The sequence below is a fragment of the Athene noctua genome, chromosome 2 (genome assembly GCF_965140245.1).
Source record: "Athene noctua chromosome 2, bAthNoc1.hap1.1, whole genome shotgun sequence".
In the NCBI taxonomy this organism is placed as follows: Eukaryota; Metazoa; Chordata; class Aves; order Strigiformes; family Strigidae; genus Athene; species Athene noctua.
The window spans coordinates 157,830,728-157,845,491 of record NC_134038.1 but is presented as its reverse complement, the minus strand read 5'-3'; the positions used below and the strand labels follow the sequence as shown (position 1 = coordinate 157,845,491).

General features: G+C 51.6%; 1 protein-coding gene across 7 annotated transcripts in view; it reads right to left on the bottom strand.

The window, feature by feature from the left end:
- The window catches only part of AGAP3 (ArfGAP with GTPase domain, ankyrin repeat and PH domain 3), a 147,226-nt gene extending 132,795 nt beyond the window's left edge, over window positions 1-14,431 (bottom strand). For 6 of the 7 annotated variants that reach the window (XM_074900851.1, XM_074900850.1, XM_074900853.1 and 3 more), the window contains exon 1: window positions 14,041-14,431. In XM_074900851.1, coding sequence (XP_074756952.1) covers window positions 14,041-14,317 — 277 coding nt within the window. In that variant the 5' untranslated portion in view covers window positions 14,318-14,431. The remainder of the gene's footprint in view (window positions 1-14,040) is intronic. The other variant, XM_074900852.1, reaches the window with a different exon arrangement.
- Between the last annotated feature and the right edge of the window lie 333 nt (window positions 14,432-14,764).

Sequence of the window (14,764 nt, the reverse complement as noted above, 5' to 3'; positions counted from 1 at the left end):
TTGATTATAAAGTAAAAGTAAACTTTTCAGGGACTAATGTTCAGGTAAGAAAGTTTTATTTAGTCCAATCTAAAGAAATGAGTAAAAAACTGGAAATTTAAGTGAGATGAATGCAAATTAGAAATTAAATGCTAACTATCAGTAGCTAGAGGAATTAACAACTGGAACAACCGACCAAAGGAAACGGTGGATTGGGCACTGTTGCAAATGTGTTGTCCAGGGAGGGTGTGGAACCCCCATCCCTGGAGGTTTTCAAGACCTTTTCAGCTGGATAAAGCCCTTCATAACCTGCTTAGATGGCAATGCTGACCTTGTGTTAAGCAGGACACTGCTTAACTGCACTAGAGCCCTCCCAACATCCCTTCCAACAGGGACATTTCTGCCATTCTCCTCCTCGTGATGTTTTTCAGTCCAACTACACTTTTGTCTGGGAAATGCTTCAGCCAAACAATTTATTAAACTAAATAGTGGGGTAATAACACGAGTTTTATTAGTTCACAATACACAGTGAAATAATTTGAACAGACACTCCACTATCCAATTCTGTGTTTAAGAGACAAAACCCACAACACCCAGTTGACTGAGCACAACATACTTATAGGCATTTTCTCCTCACAAGACTTTAGTTTCATCTCTCACCTCTAACCATCACAATTTCCTCGTGCCCTTCCATCACAAGCTTACCGAATGTCTCATCACAGACACGTTGTGCAATCCTCTCTCCAACAACCCACTCTAAAGCCTGGCCTCCCGAGCAGAAGGTATGATTCTCCCACACCCATTCTTTACTTACATCAGGCCACGTGCCATTTTGTCCTCCAATTTTATCTTAAGACACTCTCCAACTTAATTTACACATCTTACAGTCTACCAAAGCATCCTTCAGCAAATTCTCGGAAGAAAGCTGCTGGGAGGAAGCAGAACAGAAAAAAGACTGTCCACAAATTCTTATGATGTATCAGAGGAAGGACAGCAAACTAGAGACAAGAGACTCCACCAAAGTAGACATTACTAAACTCCATAGGCAAGATCTTAATGGAAGCAAATTGACAAGGGGGGGGGGGCAACAAACACACACCCCACACCCCCTCCAAGAAAAAAAAAAGAGATTACAGAAAGCTGGCAGATCTTCAAAGCAGTGGTGCTAATGACACAAACAGAAATTATCCTGGTGCAAAGGAATAACAAGTGTGGTAGGAGACCAACTTGGCTAACTCACACGAGCTCATTGGTCTCAGGCACAGGAAGGCATGCATGTGGAAAGTCAAAATTAGGTCAGATTAATAAAGATAAATACAAAAGAGTGGCATCAGCACCACAGACTGAACTCAAAAACCAGCTATGCAAAGAGTAAAAGGTGACTAGCAACGAACAGCAAAGACAAGAAGCAATTCTCCTGTACATTAGTAATCAACGTAATAACATGAAAAAGATTGGCCTATTACTCAGTGGACAGAAAAAGCAACTGAGAAATTATACCGAGGACAAAGTGTTTTATGCCTTTTTGCAATAGTCTTCATTATAAACAGCAAAGAGGTACCTAGCACGAAAAGTAGTGGTCAAAGAATATACCTAAAACTGATTAACCTGACCCTGGAACACCTAACTGTCTAGAGCAACCTTGGAAGAGCTCAAGCCCTGAGAGCTCTCGGCTGATGGAAGGCAACTGCACTGAAAAAGGCAAGAGTAGTGCTCACCTTTAAAAACAAACAAACAGAGAAGCTAAGAACTCACAGACCACTCTGATTCAAAACATTGAAAAAAAGCAACAACCTGTAAGTCCCTGGAAGACAAGGCAAGCATTAGTCATATGGATTTATTAGGAACAAACTGTCTAATCAACGTCAGCTCCTTCTGCAATGGGACAACAGACCTTCAGCACTGCAGAGAAACAGATGTTAAGCATCATACATTAAGTAATGTTTTTGACTGTTTTACATGGCGTTTCCAAAACTAATTTAACGAAGGATAAACCTACTATGGGCTCAGAACAATATGGATTTGATAATTATTCTCAGAATAGTTATCAAAGATAACCATACAAATTGAAATGAGTATCAACTTGGATTGGGCAAAATTTCTCCTAAGTTCAGCTCTTCAATATTCTTACTAACAACCAGATGACGGAAGAGAGCATGCTTACTAAAACTGCAGGTGGTACGAAACTAAGAGTGACTGTATGGATTAGAATCCTAAATGGCTTTTTCAAATTAGAGAAATTGTCTAAAATAGGATTAAATTCCAAAGGGGCAGTTGTGAGAGTTTGCACTTATGCAGCATTAATCATTTGCCTAAGATCAGGGCAGAGAGCTGTGGAATAGTTAGCAAGCCTTCAGAAAGGGATCTGGGGGTCAAAATGGATCACAAACCAACAGGAGCCTGCAATACCATATTTCTGAGAAAAGGCAATCACCATGTTGAATCACATGAATAGAGAAAAGCCAACAGAAGAAGTTCTGCTTTGTGCTTTTTTCCAAGCACTGGCTGAGTGCTACATCCAGCCTTGGCTATCACCTCCCCAAGGGGACACGATCAAGGGGAGAGTCCAGAGGAGCATGAAGATGAACAGAGGGCCAGAAAATGTCACGGACAGGGACCTGAAGCTATTAAGCCTCAAGTAGTGGATTCTGCTATGTTTTTCAAGTATGGACAGAGGCTGCTGCAAAAAGGAAAGGAACGAACTGTTCCCTTTGTCCTTGTTAAGTGGCTGAAATGGGGAGAAAAAGAGATCCAGCTTAAACTTTACGAGATAAATGACAGTTCAACACTGAAAGAGATTTCACAGAACCCTAGAATGGTTTGGGTTGGAAAGGACCTTCAACAATCATCCAGTTCCAAGCCCCCTGCCCTGGGCAGGGACACCCTGCACTAGCCCAGGTTGCACAAAGCCCCGTGCAACCTGGCCTTGGACACTGCCAGGGAGGGGGCAGCCACAGCTGCTCTGGGAAACCTGTGCCAATGTCTCACCACCCTCACCATACAACATTTCTTCCTTATATCCCATCTAAATCTACCGTCTTTGAGTTTAAAACTGTTGCCCCTTGACCTATATCACTATGGGCCTTGGTAAAAAGTCTCTCTACACCTTTCCTGTAGCCCCTTAAATACTGGGAGGACACTCTAAAGTCTCCCTGAAGCTGTCTCTTCTATAGGCTGAACACCCACAACTCTCTCAGCCTGTCCTCACAGGGGAGGTGCTCCAGCTCTTGGGTCACTTTCGTGACCTCCTCCGGACCCACTCCAATAGGCCCATGTCTGTCTTGTACTGTGGACTGCAGAGCTGGATCCAGGTGGGGTCTCATGAGAGCAGAGAGGAAGAATCCCCTCCCTCAACCTGTTGGCCACACTTCTCTTGATGCAGCCCAGGATACGGTTGACTTTCCGGGCTGCAAGAACACATTGCCAGCTCATGTCTTATTTTTCATCTGCCAATATCCCCAAGTCCTTCTCTGCAGAGCTGCTCTCAGTCAGTCCATCCCCCGGTCTCTGCTGGCACTGGGGATGGCCCTGACCCACATGCAGGACTTTGCACTTGGCCTTGTTGAACTTCATGCGGTTCACATGGGCCCACTCCCCCAGCCTGTCAGGGTCCCTCTGGACAGCACATCCCTTCCCTCCAGCCTATCAGCTGCAGCACTTGGCTTGGTGTCACCTGCAAACAAGCTGAGGGTGCGCTCAATCCCACCATCTATGTCATTAATAAAGATATTGAACAGTCCCAGTCCCAGTATGGACCCCTGAGGGACACCACTCGTTACTGGTTTCCATTTGGACATTGAACCGTTGACTGTAACTCTTTGGATGCAGCCATCCCAATTCCTTACCTACCTAACAGTCCATCCATCAAACCCATCTCTCTCCGGTCTCCTGGGAAGGCTTCAGATGTGCTATCACTGACAGTCTTTTAGAAGCTGGTTAGACAAACACTGCTCAGGAAGGACAAACACCTTGACCTCAGGCAGGAAGGTGGGTAAATGATCTCCCACTGCCCTTTCCCATCTCACCAGGAGACTGGACAAGGCTGCTCCTGCCTTGTGCAGATTTTGGGCTCTTCTGCACCCTGCCAGCTACTCCTTCAGGAATCCAGCTGGCCACAACACCTTGTCCTCGTTGGCCTCAGCAATTCTTTTATTCTCTTAGTTCTCCTGCTAGTTCTCTACTGCCTCCTTCACCAGCCTCAAAAAGATCGTTCTCACCCCTCCACCTTCAGTTTTGCTATGTTTTTCTGGTGTCTCACATGGCTCTGCCCATAGCACCTTCTTTTCTCTCTTCACGCTTCTTCTAGCTAGCCTTATGTTTTAATTTAATACCATCTCTCAGCTCTATGTTGATGATTCATAGTTCTGCCTTTCTATTCCTGGACTGTCTCCTGTCCAAAATGAAGTCTCAGCTTATTTTCCCCTCCAGCATTTCAAGTGTGTACCCACAAGCCCAAGCTCTACATGATTAAAGAGAGCTGTAACTAATCCCAGCTTTGTCCCCTGTTTCCCCAAGCCCTTGCGGCTCGATGCCTGGGGACATCACTCAGATCCTGTCTGTGAATGAAGGACACAATTTAGACAGGGAAACAGAGTTCATGGACCTAACTCTCCTCTCCATATCCTGCTTGTCCCCAAACCCCTACAGAGCTATATGAGTTACAGTCACTGAAATATAGCCTTTATCACCTGGCCACACAAAGACCCCAGACTTCCATTCTAAATCAATCACTATTGCACCCTTCCCCCCAAAATTGTCTATAACACAAAAAATCGTGCCTCATCCATATTCAGTCAGAACGCTGCTGCTAAAATTATCTTCCTAACCTCTCCTTCTTAAACAGGCCAACCCTCCCTTTGAATCCCCCCTCCGGGTCCTCCTCTTCTGTCACGTCAACTGCAAGCTGCTTGTCTTCACCCTCCCGAACTACTCATACGTTAACAACTATCCTTCCTTCGCTGCTGAAGAGCTGACTCTTCTCCCTCCCAAACTATGACAGCAAATCTCCACTTTCCAACTGCTAAATTTCAAGCAAACACCTCTCTATTTTCTCCCATTTGTACTTCATGTTTGAAAAGAGCTCTCTGTAAACAACCTGAAATCCACTTTGTATCCTCCTTCAGATTACTCCTTAAAGCTCTCCTGTGCCTCTGTACTCACCGGAAACATCAAAAACAACACAGGTTAGATGACAGCCACATTAAGCCCACGTCCACGATGAAGGCCATGCTGTCCCACTGTCTCTGTGCCCTCCCCACTTCCTCATCAGCACCTGCTGCTCATTTTTAAATAAACTACAAGACCTCTGTGGCACTTCACCCTGTATTTTCACAGCATCTTCTGCTGGAGGAACCTGATCAGAGAAGGCTCCAAAGTGTGATTATAATGAAAAAAACAGTAACAGAAGAAGCAGACTCACATCTAACTGTTCCCAAACAAACGTGCCATAGCACTTTCAACGCTGCAGCACCCATCACCCGTTGGGGACAGCATCAGCCTTGGCCACCCACCCGCCAGCCAGCATAGCTGCTTCATTAATGCATTTGCACTCCATTCACCTCCACACGTTCATCTGGAGACTGGGAAAGGGACACGCACTTGCTAGAGGCTGATCTGAAGGTCAAAACCCTTTTCGTTAAGCACAGGAGTCACTGCTAGGCTTAGTATCAAAAGTTGTCCAAAACCCAACAGGATTCAAGCCAGCAACAAACATGCTACAGGGAACAAGTGTCAGGGGCTGACAGCCCACGTTATCCACGGTAGCAAGTCGAGACATGAAATGATGAACCCAAAGCCAGTGGCTCCCATCCCTCCAGGACTACAGCATCGGCACGATGAGACCAGGATTTCGGACACAGCAGCCAGCAACCAGTTAGCTCTAACTGAGGTGCAGTGCCCTCGATGACTGAGTGGATTTCATCACCACACACATCACATGGAAAGAACAAGATCTCACACATAACCCCAGGGAAGAACTTCCAGAGTGACTCATGCAAGGCAGAGGTTCCAGCGCCAAGATGCAGCCCCACGGCAGCAAGGCACTGAGGACGCTCGCAAACGCCTATTTCCTTCGGTGTAGCGTGAGCCGAGTCGCTCTGCTCTGTTTAGATACCAATTTTCTTGGGATATGTAGGAATTCAGATACAGCAGGGGTTTGCCAGGATTGGTTGAAAGTGGACAGCAGGTCTGAAAGTTACTGGGGCATTAGAGGCAAGCAGACACAGAAGAACAGGTCTTAATCACTCACAAGAACCTCTTGATTTTTAGCCTTCCTGCCTCAGAAGACTCTTTGCTCTCACCACAACACTTCAGCAAATCCACACAAGCAGGCACAGCCCAGCTTTAGCCCCGGCAATGATGCCCAGAGCACTGCAGGAGGAAGCAGAAGGAAGTAAGACCACAGCTGCCTGTTTCATGCAGGGCACTGTAGGCAGAAGTAAAACGGACATGGTTTGTTCACTCCATGCAGCTGCTATACAGGAGCCTCTGACTTGCAGAAAGTCCTGAAGGAGGATTTAAAAAAAAAAAAAAAAAAAAAAATCAGACACCAAAGCGGGATCATGAAGAGAAAAGGACTCCTGCACAGCAAGAGATGCAGTAGAAACATGATGTTATTACTGAGGTGCTTGTCTAGGTTTTAAGCTCTCATTACAGGCACATTGCTGGGGCAGCTTGTGTACCCCTCAATTTCTAGCAGTCAGGCTTTTGTATCAGCCCTTTGCTGCTTCTTCAGAACTCACGGCCATTGCCCACAACCCTCTCACATTCAGCGCCAGCTAAGGGCATGACTGAGATCAAGGGCTGCCACCCCATAGCCCAGGGGTACCAGGAACACCGTCTTCCCCAGGGTGTACTTCTGATGAGGAGAGAAGATGGCACCCATTTCATGTCAGCCAGCCCATCTAGAAACACAGTTTAAGGTCCAGATCAGACGTAACTTAAACCTAGTTTGGTCACCCAAATTCACCAAAAGTCCTATCACCAGCTTTGAACAGCCAGCCTGGATGCATAAACGCCTTTAATCCTCACCTTGGTGAAACTCCAGAGGAGGTGAAAGCCCAGAGCTGCCCAAGACTCAAAAGTTTCCGCACAGAAAGCAGACACGTTGGGAGCTCTAAGAAATCTCCGAAAAGCAGATGGCAAGATCACAGATCAGTTTCCAAAAACCAACCACTCTCCTCCTGGGTCCTCACCAGGCAAAGCCCTGGCCACTGCAGCCCAAGCACAGAAGGAAAGCACAAGCAACAGTCCCTGCCACAAACCGAGGTCTTCCTCTGCTCCGAACACAGGGGCAGCTCCTGGGGACAGGGTCACCACAGCCATCCCCATTCTGATGGGAGACCCAGGCAGCTGCCAGTCAGTGGGACATTGCTGCCTGAAGCACCGGTCAAGTGCAGAACTCTCCCTAAACAAGCAAAAGACTCTGTGCAACCAAACTGTGAAACTCCCTGCTGTGAGAAATCATGAGGGCTACAAGCTTATGTTGGGTCAAGACTGAACAATCCAAGGGAGCCATCAAGGACTAAACAACACACAGAAACCATACTGAGCTCAGGAAGATCTGCTGACATCTGGCAAAACGCTCGGAGAAAGCACCCCTTAAACAGGCACTGGTTCCCACACGCCTCCCCACAAGGCATTCAACTCGTGCTACTGTCACAGGCAGGATATTTAGTAAACAGACTTTTGCTGTAAGCTGTCTCACACAAGCTCAGAATCGGCAAAATTCTGAGCTTTGCCTTCCCCCCAGCCCTGATCGTGCATCCATGTGGCCGCACAGTGAGCAACCAAACACTGACCCAACCAGACCCCAGTGCAAAGCTCAGATTGTACCAGAACAGTTCCCTGATCCAGCTCACCATGCAGCAACCAGCGCTGGCAAAAGGGAGGACAGACAAGGAAGAGTTGCATTGTCCCTTCTAGCAGCAACCACATGCATGTTGGATTGAGGTAATTGTGAAACCACAGACACAGAAATCTCCAATGCTCTCACTGAGGCCACGTCCAATTCCTGTTCTTTCCCTGTGGCGTGCCTCCACATCCCCATCTTTTCCTCTTTAGCCACAACATCAGAGTTCTTGCCTCTGCAGTGCCAAAAAACTTCTCTTCCCTCACCGCAGCACCTGCAACTTCATCCTACTCAGTCTTCAGCTACCAAGATCATCCTCTAGTCTTCTTGCTCCAGCTCCATCATCTCTCCCAATTCCTGTCGATCACAGCATCAAGCAACTTCTTTCTCTGATTTTCTGACTCTTCCACAAGACCTTGCTCTTGAGTTGTAAGCTCTATGAAGTAAGAACTGCATCTGGCAAAGGTGGCTCCAGATGATTGGGGCCACAGTATAAAACTTTAAAATAGTGGATGTATTTGCTCACGGGTGCTACAGTCCCCCTCCAGCCACATTTCTGCTCTGTCCGTCATTCCCACAGGGCCAAGGTCTCCCCTCGCACTGGGACCTGCCCCAGGACTTTCCCCACGCAGATCTTTCTCTTGTGCCACTCATGCCAGGCACTGGCTCTGGGAGATGCTGAGCAGAGTCAGCCCTGCCAACACCTCTGCCAAGCAAAGACACATGCTGTATTAGAGGATCCAGGGCTTTTCCTTGCTAGGATGTAAGGCACCTCCAGAAGCACTTCCAAGCACCCTCAGGAGTCTCTCCTGGGAGTCTGCCCTGAGACCCCAGCACCCTCCATCCCAACAAAACGGAGCATGTGATCAAAATATTTGCTGGATCACTCATTTTTGTGTTCTTTTAACCACCTGTGCACTTCATTTCCAGCAAAACTCAAGACTACAGTGACAGAGAAGTCCTGCCCCGATCCCAGCAGAGGACACACAGCCGCCCAGATGCCTGGCTCCAGCCCCAGGAGCTGCCGGCTCTGAAGTTTGGAGGAGATGGAGCACAGCTCCTCCCACTGCACCCCACCGCCATTCCCTGTGGTTTCCAAGCCTTCAGGAACTTACAGGCACACATAAACAGGGCAATTCTGCAGAGGTCATGGAATTAGCAGGAAAAAGCTAGCTAAGCAGAACAGTCTCCTTCCCAAAGGGTGTAATTTACTTGAGGCTGATTCAGCTGAGCAAGGACATGCCAGAGAACCCTGCCCGCGGCCTGGCAGCATGGGGCTCCCCAGAACTGAGGCAGGATGCTGGGAGGACTCCAGTGAGCCTCCTTATCTTCCTCAAGAAGATCCTGCATCAATGGCAACTCCTGTCTCATTTTGCTTTGTGAATCAGAGCATCAGGAACCCATTTCAAAAGGCATTGGAAGAGGATGCAGAATAGAGCAGTAAAACTTATGCTGGAACTGAGTAAAATGACAAGGCTCAGCCAGTTTAACTCATCACAGAAGGAGACAGAAAAGTGACCTCATTAATCAGTACAAGCGGCTTTAAACACAAAAATACCCAATATCAAAGGACAACTTAGAGAAATGCAAAAAAAAAAAATATCCGGGATGTTGGAGATGTCTACTGAAAAAATTATGCTAATTATTAAGAGCAAGACAGCTAATACTGGAGAAAAACTCCTAAGGTAGCAAGGCCCTAGTCTGCAACTGTATCTCAAAGATATGCCTTAACCAGATACCTTATACTTAGCCAATTGGGAAAAGTATTCATACCAAGTGACCCAACAGTCCATTCTGGTCTTAAACCCAGCAAAACAGCTGGGACCTGGAGCAATACAAAGCCAACATCCAAAGGTAATTCCTGCCCAGCAAAAGCCAGATGCCGAGGCACAGTTAACCACCCCTCTACTATCAGCAGATCATTCTCCAGGGTTTTTTTTCCATCCTGTGCCTCTGCCAGAGGGGCAACAGCTGAAAAACATAGAAGAAAGCTTTTCCAAACTAATCCCACTTCTTCAAATGCAGAAAGAAATCAAAATGAGTTTAGAAGTGTGTTGGAGGGGTGTGAAAGGAAAATAAAGGGAAAAACACAGGCTCCGAGTAAAACTCTGACCACGGAAAGATTCTTGCTCCTGCTACCTGGCCACCAAGTCCTCTCACCACGGCTGACAGCCTCCAAGCTTTTCCCTTAGGTGGGCTACACGACACGTGCATGACAGCTTACATCAGGAAAAAATTCCTGTCATTTGACAAACGTTCTGTTGAGGGATCTCACCTATCTCTCATCTGCTTTCCACCTTCTCCCTCCTGGCCTTTGCTACACCTCTGTGTAACCATCTTCTCAATCCCACACTGTGGCCCTCCTTCCCCCTGGCTCACTCTCTCCTGCGTGTCAGTGGATCCACGCTGGCCCCTGCTGCCCCACACAACTTGCAGTCCCCATCCTGTACATCCTTCACATAATTCTCTGCGCCATCAGCATCGCTCTCCCCTCCTTAGAGCCTGCGTTTTGGTCACTTCTGAAAACTGACTTCCATGAAAGAAATTAAGTGCTGTGTAATTAATTTGTTCTAATTACAAATTCTAATAATATATATGTCTATAGTCTGTTCCAGAATAACATTGTTCAGGGTCACATTTATTACAAGAAGGGGTTGTACCAATCTCAGAACTGAAGTTGTGTATCATTTTGCTTTATGCATATGTAAAATCTTTTCTAGAGCTCAGCAGCTTGCAACAGTCTCTGAAATTTGGCAAAGAAACAAGCCTGGGATGAGGGAAACGCGTTTTGCTAGCCCCCTGAAAATCTGTCCAAATTTGGCGCTTAGAAACTACTGAAAACCACCAGGTCCTGCCTGTGATTCAGCTGACGCTGGCAACCAGCCAAACCCACTGCCTTCCCCAGTCCTGGGTGCCCAACAGCCCTTTCTCCTGCCACAGCCTCTAAATGAAGCTCTGCCACAAGGAAGAGATCAAAATAAAGCAGATTACCCTTTCCTCCCACAGCGACCCTCTGAACAACCACCCCCCTTTGGGCCCAGGAGAGGCTGACCAGTGAGCAGCCGCAGGCTCCATCCGCGTGTGGTTTTCACCCCGTCGCTGACTCCAAACTCTTCTTGTTTCTCCTCAGGAAAAGGCTCCTTCCCCCTTCGACCCGGCAGGGCTCCTGGCTGCAGCAGCCTACCCAACATTGCTTTATCTCCCTCCCTGGCAATGCTGTCTGCAGCACAAGCCACAAAACCACAAGGTTTCTGTACAGCACACCTTCAGCTAATGCCTCCCCCTCATACCCACCAACGCTGCTCCGAAGGTGAAAACCTGCACTGAAGCGATGGCCGGAGGGCAGACAGCTCCGGCACATCACTACCACTGCAGAAAGGAACTGGCCCCTGCCCTCTTCCCTTTGAAAAATGAAGGGATTGCCTGCAGAAAAAGAAACTGGTAAGAGGATGTGAGCAACTCTTGCACGATCCAGCTGTGTTAGGAAATTGAATTTGGGATTTCACCGGCAACTTCTGTAACAGGTTTTAAGACCAGAAGCAGTCATTACGGTCACAGAATCTGATCTGCGGATCAACATAAACCAAAAAACAAAAAACTCTCTTCCAAACCAACAAACAAAAAACCCTCTTCCAGCAATTTCTGATTCAGGCCCAAAACATGCAGTTTAGAAGGATATTCCGTTCCAGACTTGGGCACTCCAAGACATGATAACATCTCCAGCAAAACTCTTCCAGCGGTTAATTACCCCACCGTTAATTCAGCCTCTCACATATACCCGGTAACATACTGCGTGTAAGTGCACAAGCACAGCACGCTTTTCACCAGCATCACGATCTAACCCAGTGCCTAGCAGGTAAGTGGGGAATGCAGCCAAGATAAGGAAATCTGTGGGATTCCTGCTCTGGCAAATCCATAGCTGGAAAGAAAAGAAGGAGGAGATGGGGAAGGACCAGAAGAGACAGGACAGGTCTATAGTTGGAGCAGGCAAAGCCCCCGAGGACGCCTGGCCTCCAGCCCCGTGTGAAGACGAGCAAGCGCACCATGGGCGCCTGCTAGCGCGCTGGTCGCTCTTCACACCCCATCCTCGGGTTAAACAGCACAGCTGCCGTCCAGCTTCGGGAAGCTCTTGACAGTGTGAAAGAATTTTGTTTTCACACCTTCCTTTGAGCAGCAGAAGAAAACAGGCATCGGGAGTGAAGTTGCTAAGAGACGCACCTAAACGCCAACGTGCTCGCCATCAGCTTACAGATGTTCACAAGGCGCGGGTGGGCGAGGACAGACAGCGGCTGGGGAGGGCCACACACGCACCCAACGCCCAGGGGAGCACAGGAGCTACTCTACATTCCCACAGGGAGGGAGTCACGGCATGAGAGGCAGGGACGTGGCGAGCCCGGAGAGGGCTGGCCACCCAGACTGCCTGCTGGGGTGGCCCCGGGAGCAACACACCCAGGTTTCATAGAGTGGTATTGCAGTTGGTAGCTCCTCTGTCCCACAACATGGGAATCACGAGCAGGATCAGACCACGTCATCACTGTTACCAGTCCCTCGTGTCTTTCACTGCAGCCAGCATCAGAGGCACTGAGGAAGAGCTGCAGGAACCCCATGGGAACAGACGCGAGACAGTCTTGCCCCACCAGAACCCTCCCAACCAGAAGACCAGCTGGAGCCCAAGGCACAAGGCTAAGGCACTACCACAGCCCCTGCCAGCCCCGTGCGCACCCGCTGATCTCTGGTGCAAGCACCCTCCCTCCGCACCTCATTAAATTCCCTTAATCCCATAGCTTTCTGTGGCAGAAGACCTCACAGAGCAGTCATGCAAGTGTAGAAAAGCCCCCTCCTTTTCCTGGTTTTACATTTGCCCCGTTCTCATCCCACTGAGTGTCCTTTGTCCTTCCTTGCACGACAAGACAGATGAAACAAGTTCTCGAATTTACATTCCCTCAACCATGCAATCTTTTAGACCTCTGCTACAGCCCCTCTTACTTTTCTCCCCTCCACAGAAACCATCCCAAAGACTGAAGCGGGACGTGGGCACCCCGAGAGGAGCTCCAGGGAAGCCGTCTGGCCCGGACTGCCACCCCCGTGCAGCGTCACCAGCCGCGGAGGCCGGCACCCTGCCGCTCCAGCTCCCAAAACCGGCCCCACGTGCCACCTGCGGCGACATCTCTGGTGTGAGTTAGCGGGAGCAGACCCAAACACACTGCCAAAAAATCAAGCAGAGACAACAAAAAATCCCCGGCAGTGAAACAGCAATGCTCAAGAAGCCACCAAACCGAACCAGGATGCCTTACCGAGGACCAACCAGGACCAAACGGCACCCACGGCCCCAAGGCTTTCTTTGCTGAAGGGCGAAGCCTTGTTGCAAAAGTCTGAAGGTTTCCGATCACTGAAGCCAGCCGGGAGCCGCCTCCCAGCCTGACACCAGCCTCAGCCCAGAGCGGGGAATCCTTCCCCTCTCCCTCATCCATCCCTTGGCTCGCTCTCATCAGCCGCCAGTTCCTTGGGCCGAGGCTGCAGTTTTCCGCATTATCCATTTTAACAGGCTTCAGCCCATCGCACACCCCACCGCATTCCGCTGCCTGCCGCTTCGGAGGGCAGATCTCCTCCCCGCCGGGCTCTCGGCGCCCCAGGCTGCAGCTCCCCGGTGGGAAGAACGGAGACGAGCGTTCTCCCGCCCTCCTCAGCCCGCCGGGCCGCGACCACCGGCGCTGCAGGCCGCGGCGGCGGGCCGGGACCCCGGGGGCGGCGGCGGCGGAGTGTCCCCCGCTCCCTCCCTCCCCTCCCGCCCGGTGCCTGCAGCCCCCAGGCCGGGGCCCAGCGCGGCCCCGGGCCCCCTCCAGCACGGCTCCCGGCGGCGGAGCGGGGATGGGGGGGCGCCGCGCCCCGCAGGCCCCGGCCCGCCTCAGCGCAGGCCGCGGCCCAGCCCCGCCGCGCCTTTGGCCACCCCCGCGGGCCGGCGCGGCCGCTTCCCGCCGCTGCGGGGCCCGGCGGGCAGCGCGGCCGGTACCGGTAAGGTTCCAGCCGGGCCCCGCGGGCAGGCAGCGGGCGAGGCCGCCGCCCCCGGCGGGCACCGGGAGCAGGTGCAGCGGCCGGCGGGGACAAAGGGCAGCGGCGATGGCCCGGTTGGGTTCGGCGCGGCGCGGTGGGGTCCGGCCCGGTTTGCCCCCGGCCGGGTTCGGTCGCCCCCCGGTCCGGGCCGCCCGCCTCACCCTCGATGGAGATGACGTGCTCGCGGATCTGGCTCTGCAGCGCCAGGTCCTCCACGCGCTCGATGAGGTCGTAGATGGCGTAGATGTTGGGGTGCACCGACTCGAAGCGCCCGATCTCGGCCCGGATCGCCGCCGAGTTGGACAGCCCGAACTGCGGCGGCGGCGGCCCGCCGGGCTGCGGGCCCGAGGGGCCGGGTACCGGCACCGGCACCGGCCCTCCCGGCGCCGCCAGGCTCTGCTGCTGCGGGCTCTGCCCGGGCCCGCCTTGGAAGTTCATGGCGGCGGCGGCGGCGGCAGCGGCGGAGCCGGCGGTCAGCGGCGCGGAGCCGCCGGTGGCCGCTGCATGGCCGCGCTCTGCGGGCTCCGCCGCTCTGCGGGCTCTGCCGCCGCCCCCGCGCCCGCCCCGCTCCGCGCCGCCGGCAGCGCGTCACGCACCGCCCCCGCCCCGCCCGCGTCACGCCGCCGGCACCGGGACCGGCCCCCGGGCGGGGCGAGGCGGGGCGGAGCGGGGCGGGGGGAGTCCGGGACGGGCGCTGCCGCACGCGTGGCCCGGCCCCTGGCCGCTCCACCCGCAGCCCCGGCGACGGGCACGGGTCCGGTCAGGCCGGGGGACACGGGGGGGGTCCCCGTTCATCGCCACCCCGCCGGGCCCTCGCCGCCCCCACCCTCCCCGTTGCCTCCCGAGCGTATTTTGGAGGTGCCGTCATCATTACGTTCGTCAAGC